Genomic DNA, 21,215 nt, shown 5'->3' with positions numbered 1-21,215 from the left:
AGCCCCGCCCCCTGACTAAAGGAAGTCTATTGTTTTATGGTGAACTGCCCATATTTGTCCCCTCTAATTTAGTCAAGATGACACTAAGGTCATGCACTGTCTTCATGATGTTGTAATGACCATTCAGATCTGATAGCTTTTCAGAAAGTGAGGGGCTTTGATGCCATGGCGATTTCTGGCGTGACGCTGTGACCTTACGTTTGACTGTAACTTCCACAAACAGCCTCCGATTTGCCCGAGACTGAACATCACATCACCAGTGTGGTAAAGATAGAGTATCTCCTAGGGGTGAGACATGTAATGGTGGGCTCAGAAGGGATGCTGAGTCAGGGTGAGGTGTGGACGAGGAGGCCTTTCACGGTTTCCGGTGTTGGGGTGGCTGACTTTCTGTTCCGACAGGCATGCCCTGATGCCCTCGGCTGCCGGCCAGGATGGAGAAGCGCGGAGCCGGGTTTGGAGAGCGTCGGGGATGGAGCGGAGGGGGTGCTGAAGGAGGGCGAGCAGCTTCGCTGCGAGGGCCGAACGACGCTGCTTGCAGCTTTAATTTCTTTTTTTTTTTCTTTCTTTTTTTTTCTTCCGCGTCTTTGGATGGCCTTTAGGGGGTCTTAGCATATCCAAAAACTCACCAAATTCTGGCCCAATATAGAAAGTGCGTGAAATTTACGTATTTCACTGGCAACGTGAAAGTTGGTAAAAAATTGTTTCAACAGCGCCCCCTGGAAAATTAAAAATACCCCTCCGCTTTGACCTTTTTTCATAGTAGAGTGATGAAATTTGGTACACTTGTAGAACTCAACAATACGCACAGAAAAGCCTCTTGCACCCATGGTCAATATCAAACAGGAAGTCGGCCATTTTGGACTAAAGTGGCCATTTTGACACCGTTTTGGCCATTTCTAGGGTCTATATTTGGTTGAACAGTTTGGTCATTTTTCGCACGATCGTCTCAAAAATAGTGTGCGATCGAACAGAAGCGATGGACGATTAAAATGAGACAATAAAATTGACTTTTCGTAAATACTGAAGGGGCGGGACCAGGCCTCAAAGTTCGAGCACTCGCCAAAAAAATTCAAATTGCTATAGATTCATAAATGAAAGAATTACAGTTAAAGAAATCTTCTATGGACAATTGTCGTCGCCCTCCGAAGACAAATGAATGGTCGATTGATGATGTCACATAAGCCCCGCCCCCTCAGGACTTAAAAGGTCAAGTTTTACTAGGAAATTTCCCAAAATTCGCCCTTTCAAATAATCACCCCAAATTTGTAGCAGGTCACTGAAGACAAGTTGGGGTTGCTTGGCGTCACTTTATGGGAGTTTTCTGCAGAAGGCGGGGCTGTGGCGGCGCGGCGAAGTCAGGCGTACCGACGTGGCCTTACGTTTGCCTCCCATTTCGTCATTTCTAGAGATATCGCCACGAAACGTCTTGGGAGTGATCCTAGTCCGGCCCCCCAAAAAATGTGAAGTGAACATCCGGTGGGCGTGGCCTATTTTCTGAAATAGCGCCCTCTAGGACCATTAAAACTGCCAGCCCCAAGCCATGCTTTGACTGACGAGTACAAAATTTGGTACACTAATGTGGTGTCTCAGGACCTACAAAAAAGTCTCTTGGAGCCAAGTGCAATGTCGCACAGGAAGTCGGCCATTTTGGTCCAAGTGCGCGATTTAGTGGTTTTCGCACACGTTGTTTGGAGAGTGATGCTCCGTTGCCCTTTTCACCAATTGCCTTCACACTTCTGCTATATACTCTTAAGACATAGATGAAAAAATTCAGCCGTCGGATTTTAAATAAGTATAAAGGTGTGGGTGTGGCTAAGCCTCAAACTTTGACCTGTCGCCACGCCACTCTTTTTTTCACAGCTCCCTATTGGACTCCTTTTAACCAATCACCACCAAACAGTGGCAAATAGCAGCAGACAAGTTGAGGTCACTTAGTCTATAGTACTGGCAGGTTTCGAATAAAGGCGGGGCTTTGAGAGCATGGCAAAATTCGCCATCACGCCATGGAAATACGTTTGTCTCTCATTTCTTCAATCATTGTGACATCGCCACACAAGTTCTGATGAGTGATCCTACTCTGACCCCTAATAGAATTGGATAGCTGAAGTTTGTGGGCGTGGCCTATTTTCTGAAACAGCGCCCCCTAGGACCATTAAAACAGTCAGCCCCAAGCCATGCTTTGACTGAGGTTCACAAAATTTGGCACACTAATGTAGTGTATCAGGACCTACAAAAAAGTCTCTTGGAGCCAAGCGCAATGTCGCACAGGAGGTCGGCCATTTTGGTCCAAGTACTCAATTTAGTGGTTTTCGCACACGTTATTAGGAGAATGATATCTCCTCGCCCTTTCCACCGATCACCTTCAAACTTCTGCTATATACTCTTAAGACATAGAGGAAAAAATTCAACCGTCGGATTTTAAATAAGTATAAAGGTGTGGGCGTGGCTAAGCCTCAAACTTTGACCAGTCGCCATTACCTTATTTGACTTAACAACTCCCATGTGCATGATCAGATCAATTTCATACTTTGTCCGTGTGATCACTGACCACATCTGAAGACAGTGACAATGTGGACAGCTGACATCACCTAAGCCCCGCCCCCTGACTACAGGAAGTCTATTGTTTTATGGTGAACTGCCCATATTTGTCCCCTCTAATTTAGTCAAGATGACACTAAGGTCATGCACTGTCTTCATGATTCTGTAATGACCATTCAGACCTGATGGCTTTTCAGAAAGGGAGGGGCTTTGATGCCACGGCGAATTCTGTTCTGGTGGACGTTTCTGTTCCGCGGACGTGCCCTGGTGTCCCAGGCTGCCGGCCAGGAAGGGGCGCGGAGCAGGGTTTGGAAAGCGTCGGGGATGGAGCGAAGGGGGTACGGACGGAGGACGAGCAGCTTCACTGCGAGGGCCGAACGACGCTGCTTGCAGCTTTAATTAGGCCCGAGCAGTGAAGCTGCGAAGGCCTATTGTATCTGCTCCGTTTATTATTACGCTTTCTTTCTTTCTTTTTTCTTCCGCGTCTTTGACTGGCCTTTAGGGGGTCTTAGCATATCCAAAAAGTCACCAAATTCTGGCCCAATATTGAAAGTGCGTGAAATTTACGTATTTCACTGGCAATGTGAAAGTTCATAAAAGAATGGCTGAACAGCGCCCCCTAGAAAGTGAAAAATACCCCTCTCCATAAAGCTTAGTTTATCGTACAGTTATGAAATTTGGTACACTTGTAGAACTCAACAATACGCACAGAAAAGCCTCTTGCATCCATGGTCAATATCAAACAGGAAGTCGGCCATTTTGGACTAAAGTGGCCATTTTGACCCTGTTTCGGCCATTTCTTGGGTCTATATTTGGTTGAACAGTTTGGTCATTTTTCGCACGATCGTCTCAAAAATAGTGTGCGATCGAACAGAAGCGACGGACGATTAAAATGAGACAATAAAATTGACTTTTCGTAAATACTGAAGGGGCGGGACCAGGCCTCAAAGTTCGAGCACTCGCCAAAAAAATTCAAATTGCTATAATTTCATAAATGAAAGAATTACAGTTAAAGTAACTTTCTATGGACAATCATCATCGCCCCCCGAAGACAAATGAATGGTCAATTGATGATGTCACATAAGCCCCGCCCCTTCAGGACTTAAAAGGTCAAGTTTTACTAAGAAATTTTCCAAAATTTGCCCTTTCAAATAATCATCCCAAATTTGTATCAGGTAACTGAAGACAAGTTGGGGTTGCTTGGCGTCACTTTATGGGAGTTTTCTGCAGAAGGCTGGGCTGTGGCGGCGCGGCGAACTCAGGCGTACCACTTAGGCCTTACGTTTGCCTCCCATTTCGTCATTTCTAGAGATATCGCCACGAAACTTCTTGTGAGTGATCCTAGTCCGGCCCCCCAAAAAATCTGATGTGACATTCCGGTGGGCGTGGTCTATTTGCTGAAATAGCGCCCCCTAGGACCATTAAAACTGACAGCCCCAAGCCATGCTTTGACTGAGGATTTCGAAATCTGGTACACTAATGTGGTGTCTCAGGACCTACAAAAAAGTCTCTTAGAGCCAAGTGCAAAGTCGCACAGGAAGTCGGCCATTTTGGTCCAAGTGCGTGATTTAGTGGTTTTCGCACACGTTGTTTGGAGAGTGATGCTCCGTCGCCCTTTTCACCAATCGCATTCACACTTCTGCTATATACTCTTAAGACATAGATGAAAAAATTCAACCGTCGGATTTTAAATAAGTATAAAGGTGTGGGCGTGGCTAAGCCTCAAACTCTGACTTGTCGCCACGCCACTCTTTTTTTCACAGCTCCCTATTGGACTCCTTTTATCCAATCACCACCAAACAGTGGCAAATAGCAGCAGACAAGTTGAGGTCACTAGGTCTATAGTACTGGCAGGTTTCGAATAAAGGCGGGGCTTTGGGAGCATGGCGAAATTCGCCATCACGCCATGGAAATACGTTTGTCTCTCATTTCTTCAATCATTGTGACATTGCCACACAATTTCTGATGAGTGATCCTACTCTGACCCCTAATATAATTGGACAGCTGAAGTTTGTGGGCGTGGCCTATTTTCCAAAACAGTGCCCCCTAGGACCATTAAAACAGTCAGCCCCAAGCCATGCTTTGACTGAGGATCACAAAATTTGGCACACTAATGTAGTGTCTCAGGACCTACAAAAAAGTCTCTTGGAGCCAAGCGCAATGTCGCACAGGAGGTCGGCCATTTTGGTGCAATTACTCAATTTAGTGGTTTTCGCACACGTTATAAGGAGAATGATATCTCCTCGCCCTTTCCACCGATCACCTTCAAACTCCTGTTATATACTCTTAAGACATAGAGGAAAAAATTCAACCGTCGGATTTTAAATAAGTATAAAGGTATGGGCGTGGCTAAGCCTCAAACTTTGACCAGTCGCCATTACTTTATTTGACTTAATAACTCCCATGTGCATGATCAGATCAATTTCATACTTTGTCTGTGTGATCACTGACCACATCTGAAGACAGTGACAATGTGGACAGCTGACATCACCTAAGCCCCGCCCCCTGACTAAAGGAAGTCTATTGTTTTATGGTGAACTGCCCATATTTGTCCCCTCTAATTTAGTCAAGATGACACTAAGGTCATGCACTGTCTTCATGATGTTGTAATGACCATTCAGATCTGATAGCTTTTCAGAAAGTGAGGGGCTTTGATGCCATGGCGATTTCTGGCGTGACGCTGTGACCTTACGTTTGACTGTAACTTCCACAAACAGCCTCCGATTTGCCAGAGACTGAACATCACATCACCAGTGTGGTAAAGATAGAGTATCTCCTAGGGGTGAGACATGTAATGGTGGGCTCAGAAGGGATGCTGAGTCAGGGTGAGGTGTGGACGAGGAGGCCTTTCACGGTTTCCGGTGTTGGGGTGGCTGACTTTCTGTTCCGACAGGCATGCCCTGATGCCCTCGGCTGCCGGCCAGGATGGAGAAGCGCGGAGCCGGGTTTGGAGAGCGTCGGGGATGGAGCGGAGGGGGTGCTGAAGGAGGGCGAGCAGCTTCGCTGCGAGGGCCGAACGACGCTGCTTGCAGCTTTAATTAGGCCCGAGCAGTGAAGCTGCGAAGGCCTATTGTATCTGCTCCGTTTCTTCTTATTATTATTCTTTTTTCTTCCGCGTCTTTGAATGGCCTTTAGGGGGTCTTAGCATATCCAAAAAGTCACCAAATTCTGGCCCAATATAGAAAGTGCGTGAAATTTACGTATTTCACTGGCGATGTGAAAGTTCGTCAAAAAGTGACTGAACAGCGCCCCCTAGAAAGTGAAAAATACCCCTCTCCATAAAGCTTAGTTTATCGTACAGTTATGAAATTTGGTATACTTGTAGTACTCAACAGTCCGCACAGAAAAGTCTCTTGCAACCATGGTCAATATCAAACAGGAAGTCGGCCATTTTGGAGTAAAGTGGCCATTTTGACCCCGTTTTGGCCATTTCTAGGGTCTATATTTGGTTGAACAGTTTGGTCATTTTTCGCACCATCATCTCAAAAATTGTGCGAGATCGAACAGAATCGATGGACGATTCAAATGAGACAATAAAATTGACTTTTCGTAAATACTGAAGGGGCGGGGCCAGGCCTCAAAGTTCGAACACTCGCCAAAAAAATTCAAATTGCTATAATTTCATAAATGAAAGAATTACGGTTAAAGAAATGTTCTGTGGACAATTGTCATCGCCCTCCGAAGACAAATGAATGGTCGATTGATGATGTCACATAAGCCCCGCCCCCTCAGGACTTAAAAGGTCAAGTTTTACTGGGAAATTTTCCAAAAATTCGCCCTTTCCAATAATCACCCCAAATTTGTAGCGGGTAACTGAAGACAAGTTGGGGTTGCTTGGCTTCACTTTATGGGAGTTTTCTGCAGAAGGCGGGGCTGTGGCGGCGCGGCGAATTCAGGCGTACCACTTAGGCCTTACGTTTGCCTCCCATTTCGTCATTTCTAGAGATATCGCCACGAAGCTTCTTGTGAGTGATCCTAGTCTGGCCCCCCAAAAGATCTGATGTGAAATTCCGGTGGGCGTGGTCTATTTTCTGAAATAGCGCCCCCTAGGACCATTAAAACTGACAGCCCCAAGCCATGCTTTGACTGAGGATTACGAAATTTGGTACACTAATGTGGTGTCTCAGGACCTACAAAAAAGTCTCTTGGAGCCAAGTGCATTGTCGCACAGGAAGTCGGCCATTTTGGTCCAAGTGCGCAATTTAGTGGTTTTCGCACACGTTGTTTGGAGAGTGATGCTCCGTCGCCCTTTTCACCAATTGCCTTCACACTTCGGCTACATACTCTTAACACATAGATGAAAAAATTCAACCGTCGGATTTTAAATAAGTATAAAGGTGTGGGCGTGGCTAAGCCTCAAACTTTGACCTGTCGCCACGCCACTCTTTTTTTTCACAGCTCCCTATTGGACTCCTTTTAACCAATCACCACCAAACAGTGGCGAATAGCAGCAGACAAGTTGAGGTCACTTGGTCTATAGTACTGGCAGGTTTCGAATAAAGGCGGGGCTTTGGAAGAATGGCGAAATTCGCCATCACGACATGGAAATACGTTTGTCTCTCATTTCTTCAGTCATTGTGACATCGCCATACAAGTTCTGATGAGTGATCCTACTCTGACCCCTAATAGAATTGGACAGCTGAAGTTTGTGGGCGTGGCCTATTTTCTGAAACAGCGCCCCCTAGGACCATTAAAACAGTCAGCCCCAAGCCATGCTTTGACTGAGGATCACAAAATTTGGCACACTAATGTAGTGTACCAGGACCTACAAAAAAGTCTCTTGGAGCCAAGCACAATGTCGCACAGGAGGTCGGCCATTTTGGTCCAAGTACTCAATTTAGTGGTTTTCGCACACGTTATTAGGAGAATGATATCTCCTCGCCCTTTCCACCGATCACCTTCAAACCTCTGCTATATACTCTTAAGACATAGAGGAAAAAATTCAACCGTCGGATTTTAAATAAGTATAAAGGTGTGGGCGTGGCTAAGCCTCAAACTTTGACCAGTCGCCATTACCTTATTTGACTTAACAACTCCCATGTGCATGATCAGATCAATTTCATACTTTGTCTGTGTGATCACTGACCACATCTGAAGACAGTGACAATGTGGACAGCTGACATCACCTAAGCCCCGCCCCCTGACTACAGGAAGTCAACTGTTTTATGGTGAAATGCCCATATTTGTTCCCTCTAATTTAGTCAAGATGACACTAAGGTCATGCACTGTCTTCATGATGTTGTAATGACCATTCAGATCTGATAGCTTTTCAGAAAGGCAGGGGCTTTGATGCCATGGCGATTTCTGACGTGACACTGTGACCTTACGTTTGACTGTAACTTCCACAAACAGCCTCCGACTTGCCCGAGACTGAACATCGCATCACCAGTGTGGTAAAGATAGAGTATCTCCTAGTGGTGAGACGTGTAATGGTGGGCTCAGAGGGGATGCTGAGTCAGGGTAAGGTGTGGACGAGGAGGCCGTTCACGGTTTCTGGTGTCGGGGTGGTTGACTTTCTGTTCCGCCAGACGTTCCCTGGTGCCCCCGGCTGCCGGCCAGGACGGAGAAGCGCGGAGCTGGGTTTGGAGAGCGTCGGGGATGGAGCGGAGGGGGTGCGGAAGGAGGGCGAGCAGCTTCGCTGCGAGGGCCGAACGACGCTGCTTGCAGCTTTAATTCTTTTTTCTTTTTTTTTCTTCCGCGTCTTTGGGTGGCCTTTAGGGGGTCTTAGCATATCCAAAAACTCACCAAATTCTGGCCCAATATAGAAAGTGCGTGAAATTTACGTATTTCACTGGCAACGTGAAATTTGGTAAAAAAATGTTTCAACAGCGCCCCCTGGAAAATTAAAAATACCCCTCCGCTTTGACCTTTTTTCATAGTAGAGTTATGAAATTTGGTACACTTGTAGAACTCAACAATACGCACAGAAAAGCCTCTTGCACCCATGGTCAATATCAAACAGGAAGTCGGCCATTTTGGACTAAAGTGGCCATTTCGACCCCGTTTTGGCCATTTCTAGGGTCTACATTTGGTTGAACAATTTGATCATTTTACGCACGATCGTCTCAAAAATAGTGTGTGATCGAACAGAAGCGATGGACGAATCAAATGAGCAAATAAAATTGACTTTTCGTAAATACTGAAGGGGCGGGGCCAGGCCTCAAAGTTCGAGCACTCGCCAAAAAAATTCAAATTGCTATAATTTCATAAATGAAAGAATTACAGTTAAAGTAATTTTCTATGGACAATCGTCATCCGCCCCCGAAGACAAATGAATGGTTGATTGATGATGTCACATAAGCCCCGCCCCCTCAGGCCTTAAAAGGTCAAGTTTTACTGGGAAATTGTCCAAAATTCGCCCTTTCAACTAATCACCCCATATTTGTAGCAGGTAACTGAAGACAAGTTCGGGTTGCTTGGCGTCACTTTATGGGAGTTTTCTCCAGAAGGCGGGGCTGTGGCGGCGCGGCGAAGTCAGGCGTACCGACGTGGCCTTACGTTTGGCTCCCATTTCGTCATTTCTAGAGATATTGCCACAAAACCTCTTGTGAGTGATCCTAGTCCGGCCCCCTAAAAAATTTGATGTGAACATCCGGTGGGCGTGGCCTATTTTCTGAAATAGCGCCCCCTAGGACCATTAAAACTGCCAGCCCCAAGCCATGCTTTGACTGAGGAGTACGAAATTTGGTACACTAATGTGGTGTCTCAGGCCCTACAAAAAAGTCTCTTGGAGCCAAGTGCAAAGTCGCACAGGAAGTCGGCCATGTTGGTCCAAGTACTCGATTTAGTGGTTTTCGCACACGTTGTTTGGAGAGTGATGCTCCGTCGCCCTTTTCACCAATTGCCTTCAAACTTCTGCTATATACTCTTAAGACATAGTGGAAAAAATTCAACCGTCGGATTTTAAATAAGTATAAAGGATTGGGCGTGGCTAAGCCTCAAACTTTGACCTGTCGCCACACCACTCTTTTTTTCACAGCTCCCTATTGGACTCCTTTTACCCAATCACCAACAATCTCTGGCAAATAGCAGCTGACAAGTTGAGGTCACTTGGTCTCCAGTACTAGCAGGTTTCGAAAAAAGGCAGGGCTTTGGGAGCATGGCGAAATTCGCCATCACGCCATGGCAATACGTTTGCCTCTCATTTCTTCAATTATCGTGACATCGCCACAAAATGTCTGGTGAGTGATCCGAGTCTGACCCCCAATAGAACTGGACAGGTGATGTTTGTGGGTGTGGCCTATTTTCTGAAATAGCACCCCCTAGGACCATTAAAACTGTCAGCCCCAAGCCAAGCTTTGACTGAGGATCACGAAATTTGGTACACTAATGTAGTGTCTCAGGACCTACAAAAAAGTCTCTTGGAGCCAAGCGCAAAGTCGCATAGGAGGTCGGCCATTTTGGTCCAAGTACTTGCTTTAGTGGTTTTCGCACATGTTGTTTGGACCTTGAAGCCCCGTCGCCCTTTTCACCGATCACCTTCAAACATCTGCTATGTACTCTTAAGACAAAGGGGAAAAAATTCAACCGTCGGATTTTAAATAAGTATCAAGGTGTGGGCGTGGCTAAGCCTCAAACTTTGACCTTTCGCCATTACATTACCTGACTTAACTCCCATGTGCATGATCAGATCGTATATCAAACGTTGTCTGTGTGATCACTGACCACATCTGAAGACAATGATAATGTGGACAGCTGACATCACCTAAGCCCCGCCCCCTGACTATTGGAAGTCTATTGTTTTATGGTGAAATGCCCATATTTGTCCCCTTTAATTTAGTCAACATGACACTAAGGTCATGCACTGTCTTCATGATGTTGTAATGACCATTCAGATCTGATAGCTTTCCAGATAGGGAGGGACTTTGATGCCATGGCGAATTCTGGCGTGACGCCATGACCTTACGTTTGACTGTAACTTCCACAAACAGCCTCCGATCTGCCCGAGACTGAACATGGCAATGAACAATCATGCCCTTTAGCCAACGAGGCACAAACAGTTGGTGAACGTTGGGTAATATCACCACAGCGCCCCCTACATATCTTTAACACTGTAACAACTCCTACAGAAGAGGTCGTAATTGCATCAAACTTGCCATATGTCATCACACAAAGGAACCCAACACAATCATGTGGTAATTGGTAGATATAGCTTTAGCTCCGCCCCTTGACAGATATTAGGCCCTGAATAACACATGCATGATGCAATTCACACCAAACTGCACACAAATGACTGTTATCAACCTACAAACTTCTTCATGGAATATTTCCTAAATTTGGAACAGCACCCCCTAGATACCATAAAACCTTTGTTACTTCTGTAAAAAAGCTCCAAACTATATTAAACTTGATGGGAGTCATCACACAACTGCAATCAACACATGTATGTGCTCACTTGTTCAAATCACTTTAACTCTGCCCACTTACAGCCTTTTGTCTCTAGATGACACATGCAACAATTAATTGATGCCAAATTAACAGGAAACCATCTTTGATGAGCAAAGATACCGCTATGGGATTTAGTTGTAAATGGTCACAGCACCCCTAGATAGGTTCAAACTTTATTAACTTCTAAAGACAAAGTCAGAATGGCAATATACTTGGCTTGTGGCATCACGTGACTGCACCAAACACATTGATGTGGTTGTTGGTTTTAATCCCTGTAGCTCTGCCCCTTTCAGCTCACTGGTTCTAGAAAGAACACACAGTGTCTGATTGATGCCAAAATAACAGAAAACCATCTTTGTCAACCAAAGCTGACCTCAACGGGATTTTTCTGTGGTTGGCCACAACGCCCTCTAGATAAATTTAACCTACAATAACTTAAAAAACCTGGTCAGAAAAGCATTAAAGTTTGTCTCTGTCATCACACCACCAGTGTGGTAAAGATAGAGTATGCCCTAGTGGTGAGACGTGTAATATAATGGTGGGCTCAAAGGGGATGCTGAGTCAGGGTGAGGTGCGGATTAGGTGACCTTTAGCAGTTTCTGGTGTCGGGGTGGTTGACATTTCTGTTTCGCAGACGTAGCCTGGTGCCCCGGGCTGCCGGCCAGGCCGGAGCGGCGCAGAGCTGCGAGGGCCGAACGACGCTGCTTGCAGCTTTAATTCAGATTATTTTTGCTAAATCTCGTTTCAGCTTCAAAAACCCTGAATGATGACAAACAACAAATTCATATTCAAAACTTTATTGTCATCTGTACAGTGACAAACGTCATTAAGGGGGGGGGGGGAATTTCTACTCTCCTGCCCACTGGATGCCAAAGGAATTATTTAGGTGTAAATATATAATTAGATGCATGAAAAACAGCCAGTCAATCTAAATATAAACTGTAAGGAAACATAAACTCATGTTTACTATGTACCTACCTACTCATGCAGATGATGAGCTCCATTAGCTGTCTGCAGCAGTCATTGGTAGATTATAGATTTAGGTAATCCCAAATCAGACAAAAACAGACTAACAGCCAAACAGCTCGGGGTTATCGGCTCAGGAGTTCCTGCATTTCACACCAGTACCTCCAGCCTGAAGGTAGGAACATAAACATAGCTTTGGGGGGGGGGACAGGAGGGGACCCCCCCCCACACACACACACACACACACACATACACACACACTTTTTCCAAAGTCAATTTCTGCCACCTGCACTTTTTACCATCTAAATACAATATTACTCTGTATTAAATAGACATTGGTCGAGCACTAGGACCAAGCGGAAAACAACCGCTTATGTTGAAGCCTGTTTCCCATTACATATGTTTTGTATACTTTTAAAAGTTAAAGTCCCATTAGTTGTCACACACAAAGGTGTGTGTGCGAGATTTGTTCTCCGCATTTGACCCATCCCCTGGGGGAGCGGTGAGCAGCAGACACAGCCGCGCTCGGGAAATATTTGGTGGTTTAACCCCCAATCCAACCCCTTAATGCTGAGTGTCAAGCAGGGAGGCATTGGGTCCCATTTTTTTTCTAAGTCTTTGGTATGACCCGACCAGGAATTGAACCCTGATCTCCCAGTCTCAGGGCGGACACACTACCACTAGGCCACTGAGAAAGGTTGCCAGTTGTGCCCCCCCCCCCCCCCCCCCACCCCCACCCCCATCACCTCTAAAGTCAAAACTGTGTCCATGGGTAGTATGAGTCCGTTTGGGGTGGGAGGGTGGGGTGATGGTGATGGTGATAAACTAAAACTGGATTATTAATTTCTCAGGGATCATTAAACTCCCAGCTTTGTATAATAAATCAGTCTCAGGACATCCAGTAGTCATTGGTGTCTGATGGATGAAATCAGGTAAAAGTGCATTAGTCCACCTGTTGGCCTGGGGCAACGCTTGGCTCTGAGATAAAGACCAGTTCTTCATCCTGGTCAGGTGAGTCCTTTAGAGTCTCACACATTCAGACTCAGAGCTGGCCTCTGAGGGGAGGGGCACATTTATATAGTAGACCAACTTGTTGTTTGGTGGAGGCGGGTCAAGTGGGGTTTCCTTCTCAGACTCTGGGGCCATCACCTGAGGAGACAGATTCATGGGCGAGTACCTTTTCTCCAACCGGTTGAGGGGAACATTGCGTCTGGCTCCACCTCCTGCAGAGAGCCTAACGTGCACATCTGCCTTTGGTTTGAACCGCTTCAGTCTGACATTGTTTTTGGCTTCACGGGCACACGGCAGCAAAATTACCACGTCCTTTCGAAACTTGGAGCTGAGTCCAAAGTAGATGAGAGGGTTGTAGAAGCTGGCAGACTTGGCAAAGAGGCGTGTGAAAATACTGGTGAGGTTGGGCACATGGAAGCCCCAGGCAGACCACATGGACACCACAGCATATGGAGACCATGCCAGAATGAAGGCTGTGCAGATCACTATAGAAACCTGGAGGTAAACACAGAAGTTACATTATGCTGAACGTTTGTAGAAAATTATAATAACAGGTTTAAAAAAAAGGTTGTTTATCAATGTTCTGGTTAGTCAGTGTCACATGGTCCCAAAGGATGAATGTTCAAGGGGTGAGTGGGTCAACTCCAGTATCAATAGTAGCAAAAACAATGTCAGTATCAGCACTGGATTGACACTACCATGATGATTATCTTAGATATTAATGATATAATCCTTTATTTTACCAGGTAAAATATCAATGAGATGTTTAATCTCATTTCCAAGAGTGACTTGGTCCAAGAATGCAGCACAAAATTAAATAAAAAATTAACTAATTAATTAACTAATTAAAGATTTAAGTAATTAATTAATTAAAGATTAAATTAAAGTAATTAATTGATTAATTAATTAAATTGGGGTTTGTTTTCAGAAGAGCCGTTCCAACGTAAATACCAATCATAAATCATCAGAGGCTGCATCTGAATAAAAACAGAGTGGAGTTACCAAAACCAAACTAAAAGGAAAAACAAAAAACAGGCATGGTGTAGCCGACTGGGATTAACACGAGAGATCTTCAGGTGTGGCCAGGTGTCTAGCCTCCCTATTGACCCTTTGCACATGACGTCACGCCACTCATGAGACTGCCCCCTTCGCCATGATGGACGGCAAAAAGACCGTTTACGCCCGTAGAAACTCCTGAGAAGGTAGTCGAAACAAGCCAGTTTGTAGCCTTTTATGGCTTTTATTGAGTTGATTTGACAGTAAAATGGTTTGAGCTTGCTGCGTGGTCGGCTGCACTAACAGACAAGGATGTAAACTCAACTCGTTTTGTTTTTTAATAACTTTGATGGAGACTGAGGACGGAGATGAACTGCTGCTTCAAGCAGACTAGCAGCCCTCAGATTAGGAGCGAATATGTTTTTAGCGGGTAAAATTAACGTTCATATATTTCACGAGGAAGACAGGGACAGGGATAAATGTGATGTGTTTAAACTAGTTATTGATAATCCTGATGCGCCCCGTCCACTGTAGTGTAAAGCGAGACAATTACTAACAATATTAAAGCTCTGATGTATGCATACTTGTGTTAAAATGACGTTATTTATTTATATGAGCGTCGGCGTTCAGAGATCTTCTCATTCCGGTGTGAGAGCAGCAGCTGAACCCGGTAACACCACCAGCAACAGAAGCTGGTAGGGATCCGGAAGTTTAACGCTGTTTATAACATAAAGTTTGAAATCCAGAGGGTTGAATTTAGGCAAAGTCAGCAACATGTTTACATCGGTGAACAGCTGCAGAGAGAACGTAAGCTAACGTTGGTAAGCTAGTTAGCATACCGCTCTCTATGAGCTCCGCTAGATGCGCTACTTCTGATGATAACTGAACTGGGCATGAACTAGTGGAAGGAATGCTGGAGCAGTTTTGTTTTTGTTTTGATCGCAAAAACAATTTCAGTTTCTACTTTTCCCTTTGTTTAGTACTCGTGTTGCTCACTGTTGACATGCTTTTGCCGTCCACCATGGTGGACCCACGTGACAACCGGAGTTAACTGTGCACAACACCAGAGCTTCTGAGTCAGAGATACGCCGGGCTGACCGCTGGGTAAAACCGGGTGGAAAACATCGGTCTCCCGAGAGCTCCACAAGCCGATAGTGGGAACCCAGCTCCACCAACATGTTATATTTCAACCCATTTTCTAAAGTGCAGCATTATGTTAAATGCACTGGGTTTTACCCTATTACATTTAAATTTCATGGTTAAACAGTACATGTTAAAATCTAAGCTCAGCTCGGCAGTGACCTAAAATACATAAATATAATTTTACTTACCGAAAAAAATGAAGTGGAGACTCCTTGGACGCTCTATTAGTGCAATTAATGCCACAGCAAGTCATTTTGTCCAACAATTGCACAAAAATATCCAAACAAGAATACACAAACACAGAGACTCAAAATCCCGGAGCAGTTTCCAGGCCAGACTGAGGCTCTACTGAGGCCTTTCCACGGAGCTAGCTCTGTGGTCACGTGGGTCTGATGCTCATTAATTATACAGAATTTTAGGCTTTTAATACACTTAAACAGAAGAGTGAGAAAAAAATTCACCCCCCTCAGAGTTGTCATGAGTGTAAACTAGATCATTTAAACCAAAAACATGTTTTGGTACCAGGCTGTAAACATGTTTATTTCTGCTGTGAAATTGGTATTTTTAACATGAGAGTCAATGAGGATTTGCTCGCTTCTGACACCAGCCCCTAGTGGATGAGGGTGGAACTGCAATTTTTGGTACTTCCGGGTTGGAGTCAATTTTTGAGCCGCATTGTGGGGGCTTGGCTTCAACACAAATGGTTGTTTTCCGCTTGGCCCTAGCGCTCAACCAGTGTCAATTTAATATAAAGTAATATTGTTTTTGGATGGTAAAAAGTGCAGGGGTCAAAACTTGACTTTGGAAAAAGTGGGGGGGACATGTCCCCCCTGTCCCCCTAAAAAAATTACGTCCATGGTGTGAGCAGTCAGGTCGCATCCGAGAACCGGGTCGAACAGTGTGAGCACATGACTCGTGAGATCTGCCCTGCGAGGAAGTCGTACAGTTTGAGCTGAAGCTGAGTGCTACGAGTGAAAAAGTCGCACAGTGTCCGCCCAGCTTAAGTTGGATGCCACCCGCCATTTAAACTAAAGAAGAAGAAAGAAGAAGAAGTCTCCCTGCCAGATCATCGACAGCCTTGTGCCATGTAGAGACTCCAGCGATATTTTCAACCAAGCCGTTTGACTTTTCACCACGTTTTCTGTCCACGGATTCTCTCGCCCATCCGTCATCTGGACCCTTACCTTGGCTCTACCTTTGACTACTGATCCCTGCTCAACCCCCTGATAAGTACTGCTGACTTCTGCCTGTTTGTGTATGACCTTGCCTGTACCTCACTCTGACATGGGATTTTTGGATACTTGAACTTCTGTGGGCTGTACTAATTGTCTGTCATTTTGAGGAGAGGAGTTGAATCCACAGACCGAAGAGAAGCTCCCATAGCTGGCGCCAACAGTCCCGCCCCCTCTCCCTGTCATCGCAGCATACGCTGCTCCGTCTCCAGTTTTCCTATCATCAGAATCTTCTGGGATTCCCAGATTCTCCCACATTTTAAATAAACCTTCTTTAACGTTTTACTGCTGCGTTCTGCCTGAATTTCCGGGTCTTCTGGTTATACCCATTACAATAAGGGTTCAGAAAGAATCTGAACTAAGTCGGATAATAAATGGGGTCCTGTGACGTCCAGATATTCAGCGCCTAATGAAGGCCTGCTACGATTTTTGGCCAAAAATGGGCCGTTCCCATCTGTACCGGGCCGGCCCGGGCCGGGTAGCGTAGGTTGTTTACATATCTGGGTGGCCTGGTATTTTTCCGGGCCAACCAAGGCTCATTCTCAGCCCTCTTCTCGAGGGGGTCTGCTTCAGGCCGACCAGGGCCAACACACCCACTGCTGACAGCAAATTCACACCTTCCATTAGAGCAAGCCTCTCATTGGTGGGTAGAATCAGCCCACATGGGCTTAAGGCAAGGATGTGTGGAATCAACCGGGCCAGGCTGGGGCCGACTGGGGCTACCCGGCCCGGGCCGACCCGGTACAGATGGGAATGGCCCAAAAGATGCCAAGAGGAGACTTTGACTGATTAACTGTATATCCAGACATTTTAAAAAACAAATGATTCTCAAGAGGAAGAGAACATTCTGGCTGTGATACTGTCATCAACATAAAGCATCAACTTATGATTACATTTGTGAATTTGGAAACCTAGAAAATCATGATCTCAGCATATTGTTGCTGCTGAAGACTCCAAAGTCAAAGTAAAGAGAAGCGAGCTCAGCAGGCGGCCCTGTCTCTTACCTCTGTAAAGAGGGAAGGACTAAGATATCATACAGTTCATTGATAGTGAAGGATTTAGGTTGTTATAGTTGTTTGATCCAACTAATGCATTTTGGGCCAACCCCAAAGGATTCCAACACACAGGATAGAGAGCAGGACTCTACTCTGACAAACGCTTTCCTGGGAAAGAACAGAGGGCTCTTTTGGGGGCTGCTACTGCTACTCGCAGAGCTACAAGTCTGGAGAAAGCCAACCTGGTTAGGGAGTACGAGGCTAGTCATGACTGTTTAATCTGGTTGCTAGAACCTTAGCTAATCAGGCTTATTGCTTGGTATCCTCTACAGCCTTGTTTTTTTTAAAGAGCAAGTCACCTCCTACCAGAGTCTTACTCCACTCCCCACTTCCTGTGTGAAAAATGCAACAAATGCTGTTTCCTGGCAGACTGAGAGGGCGGAGCCACTAAGAAATACACACACACACACACATACACAGGCTCACAATGGCATTGTGACATCATATGGTACCAGCTGATGTCATAGGGTACTGCGTAGCCAATAGTTATGGCAGATTTAAATCTGACAGTTTTAGGCAGAAATTTTTAATTTGAACTAAGATGCACTAAAGTGAGCTTTGGGTAGTGACCGAAAGAATGAGATCGTGGATACAAGCGGCCGAAATGAGTTTTCTCCGTAGGGTGGCCGGGCTCAGCCTTAGAGAAGAAGAGGGTGAGAAGGTCGGTCATCCAAAAGGGGTTAAATGGCCTGTATTTGATATAGCGCCTTCTAGAGTCCTGGAACCCCTCAAGGCGCTTTACAACACAATCAGTCATTCATCCATTCACACACACATTCACACACTGGTGGGGATGAGCTACGATGTAGCCACTGCTGCCCTGGGGCGCACTGACAGAGGCGAGGCTGCCGAGCACTGGCGCCACCGGTTCCTCCGACCACCACCAGCAGGCAATGTGGGTTAAGTGTCTTGCCCAAGGACACAACGACAGCGACAGACTGAGCGGGACTTGAACTTGCAACCTTCCGATTACGGGGCGAGCTCTTAACTCCTGTGCCACCGTCGCCCGTCAAGTTGGAGTAGACCCGCTGCTCCTCCACATCGAGAGGAGCCAGTTGAGGTGGCTCAGGCATCTGGTCAGGATGCCTCCTGGACGCCTCCCTGGTGAAGTTTTCCATGCACGTCCAACCGGGAGGAGACCTAAAGGTAGACCCAGGACACGGTGGAGGGATTATGTCTCGCACCTGGCCAGGGAACATCTTGGGATTCCCCCAGAAAAGCTAGCCCAAGTGGCTGGGGAGAGGGAAGTCTGGGCTTAGGCTGCTGCCCCCGCGACCCCACTCCGGATAAGAAAATGGATGGATAGATGTCTACAGCATGGTCAGACACTCGTTTATATAGTTTATCAGCAAAAAATGTTGATTTGGGGGTGACTTTCTCAGACAACTCTGAGAGAGCAGAGATCATCACAGCTTGTAGGACCTCACTCAGACTTTGCTCAGCTTTGGGAGATAAATCCTCCAGTTCTACAGGATTTAGACTGTCTGGAGTCAGGATAATTCTCTGGATGTATGGCACATTAATCCTCATGACTTCTCCTGACTCTTTGATAGTGTGACTCTGACTAGCCAGAAGATTGGCGAATGCAACAGTTTAGTTTTATTGGTGGATCTCTTCTCCTATAGCCTAAAGGTTGTGGATTTAGAACCCAACAGAACTAAAACACTCACAACAGTGACGTCCCTCTCAATTTTCCTCTGGTGGTCTGTCAGATCCCCATCTGCAGAAAGGGCATTGCCCCTCTTTACTGTGTTGATGATGGAAACGTAGCAGAAGAGCATGACGAGCACAGGCACAAAGAAGCAGAAGATGAAAATGGAGATGATGTAGGACCTGTAGATGATGGAATAGCTGGCTTTAGACCAGTCAATCTCACAGGTGCCGTATCCTCGGTCTGCACAGCGGTAAAAAAAAGAGAGATGGAGGGAGCTTCAAGAGGAAGGGGTTGGGATGGAATACAGCAGCATGTGCTGGGTGTCCTACCTGTGTAGCTACCCCAGCCAAGCAGTGGTGCCCCAGACCAGAACCCAGCAGCCATCCAGACGAGCAGCAAACAAATGAACACACTGCTCCCAGTGACAAGATATGCTCAAATACAACAGAAACATTCATGTAAACTCCACGTGTTCATGGTCTGGGTCAGTTTATGGACTATTAGTTCTGGTTGGATAAACTAGCAGAACCATGTCCTTTTGCTGCTGGTACCTCGGTTTGGGTGACATCCTTTGATGTAGCGGGTGATGCTGATCATCATCAGCGTGTAGATGCTGCTCAGGCCAAACAGCAGAGTGAAGAAACCATCAATCTGAAGGAGAGAAATGACCCATCAACAGCTGATGGATGGATGGATGGATGGATGGATGGATGGATGGATGGATGGATGGATGGATGGATAACGGGTGTGACTAAGATGGGCAGTACCTGGCATGTCCAGATGGAGGAGATGAGGTAGTCGCTGTCCTGGAACAGGTTGAAGATCTCAATGATGCCTCTGGAGTAGCCAAACACAGAGATGCCGGCATCAGAGAGGGCCAGGTTAAAGGTCAGGTAGTCTGTGGGCTGTAGAGAGGCTCTCTGTCTGTACAGCACAAAGATGACAATGCTGTTTCCAAACCAGGACATCCAACCTGAGCCAGGACAAAAGGATGGGTCATTTTCGTCTCAGTGAGTGGGTGGGTTGTTTTCTGCTTTTTGTTCAGAAATTTGAGCAACACCAACTGTTTTATAACTTTAAAATTAAATGTGATCTAAGTAAAACTTGACTTGTTCCTGTTTTCCTGAGTCCTGTGTGGTATGCATTTTGGTGTTGTGCTGTGGTGTACCCACCCAGCAGCAGAAGGTAGACTCCGATGATGGTCTCTCCTTGGTCTGACAAAGGAGGGTCCCTGCCCCCTCCCAGATTGAAGCTGTGGTTTCTCCAGGGGGCACCGGCTGCTGCAACACTGCTGAACGACATGTCTGTGTTTTCTGTTGCATGTTTTGTATTTAAATGCTCTCCACTGCTAATCTGAGGTAAATATAGCAGCTGATCCTGGTTCAACTCTTAGATCAGCAACAGGACATCACTCAGCAGGTCACTGTGGAACCTGATCTCTGATTGGTCAGCTAATCTGCAGTTAAGAGTGTCAGTCTGTCCTTCGGCTTGTTTCAACGATCTGATCAGCTTTTTGTTTGGTCCCTTGTAGTTGTAAATGTTTCAGGGTGGGCCCTTTGGAATCCTGCTGGATCAGAGGGGGACTGGTATCCTGCACACAGTCAGCTGGTCTAACATAAAATAATCTAATGTTGGTTGATCTAAAGTGATCTAATTTAGTGGGGTCCTGGGATTCAAAACCATTTTTCCCAAAAGGCCAATGCAGTTTCTGAGCTGCTTTCCTAAACCAAATTTGTAAAGGCCACGGATAAATGGTTCATCTGAGAAACACCTCATAAGCGTAGACATCCTTAGTGTGCCCACTCACTTTAATGTTGGCAAGTAAAAGCACCTGTCTAAATAAGCGCTTTGTTGGAATCAAAAAGTGCATTTTTAATCTAGGCACATACAAAACGGGATCAAAGAAATTTTTTATTATTGCTCTGTACAGACATTTTTTGTATGACAGTAGGGGACACGTGGACCATAATGGGCGTGACTTAGCTAATCAATGTCTAAAAACATTATAAACATAATAATTTGTCATTTTATAAATGATAATGACCCCATAGTCTTCCATACAAATGAGGTTTCTGCTCTCCTTTCGGTGACTTTAGTGAAAACGTTTCACGCGCAGCTCGAGTTCCTCGCGCCCTCGTTTGTTTGGTAGGTTCTTGTCGCTCCACGTGTTCGTTCAAAAGTTCTGCCGGAAAAGATTCTGACCATAAAAAGAAAGGATGCGCCATAAAAGGA

At 45.7% G+C, this 21,215-nt stretch overlaps 1 protein-coding gene across 1 annotated transcript; it reads right to left on the bottom strand.

Moving 5' to 3' along the window:
* Positions 1 to 12,690: 12,690 nt before the first annotated feature.
* Positions 12,691 to 21,212, bottom strand: LOC107393803 (opsin-5). Its single transcript, XM_015972421.3, has 6 exons — positions 20,156 to 21,212; positions 19,751 to 19,956; positions 19,535 to 19,634; positions 19,313 to 19,417; positions 19,000 to 19,223; positions 12,691 to 13,398 (listed from the first exon to the last, which is right to left on the bottom strand). The coding sequence occupies exons 1-6, from the start codon at positions 20,283 to 20,285 to the stop codon at positions 12,913 to 12,915; spliced, it is 1,251 nt and encodes a 416-aa protein (XP_015827907.3). The 5' UTR covers positions 20,286 to 21,212; the 3' UTR covers positions 12,691 to 12,912.
* Positions 21,213 to 21,215: the final 3 nt, after the last annotated feature.

The sequence above is a fragment of the Nothobranchius furzeri genome, chromosome 6, assembly GCF_043380555.1.
Source record: "Nothobranchius furzeri strain GRZ-AD chromosome 6, NfurGRZ-RIMD1, whole genome shotgun sequence".
NCBI classification, from domain to species: Eukaryota; Metazoa; Chordata; class Actinopteri; order Cyprinodontiformes; family Nothobranchiidae; genus Nothobranchius; species Nothobranchius furzeri.
This window is presented reverse-complemented; position numbering and strand designations above follow the sequence as displayed.

Bases quoted from the DNA above. Each gene is read 5' to 3' on its own strand.
- LOC107393803 (XM_015972421.3), bottom strand. From the start codon at position 20,285: ATGTCGTTCAGCAGTGTTGCAGCAGCCGGTGCCCCCTGGAGAAACCAC. The intron at 19,957-20,155 runs GTGGGTACACCA...GTCCTGGCTCAG, and splicing joins AGTCTACCTTCTGCTGCTGG to GTTGGATGTCCTGGTTTGGA. The intron at 19,635-19,750 runs GTACTGCCCATC...TCTCTCCTTCAG, and splicing joins CCTCCATCTGGACATGCCAG to ATTGATGGTTTCTTCACTCT.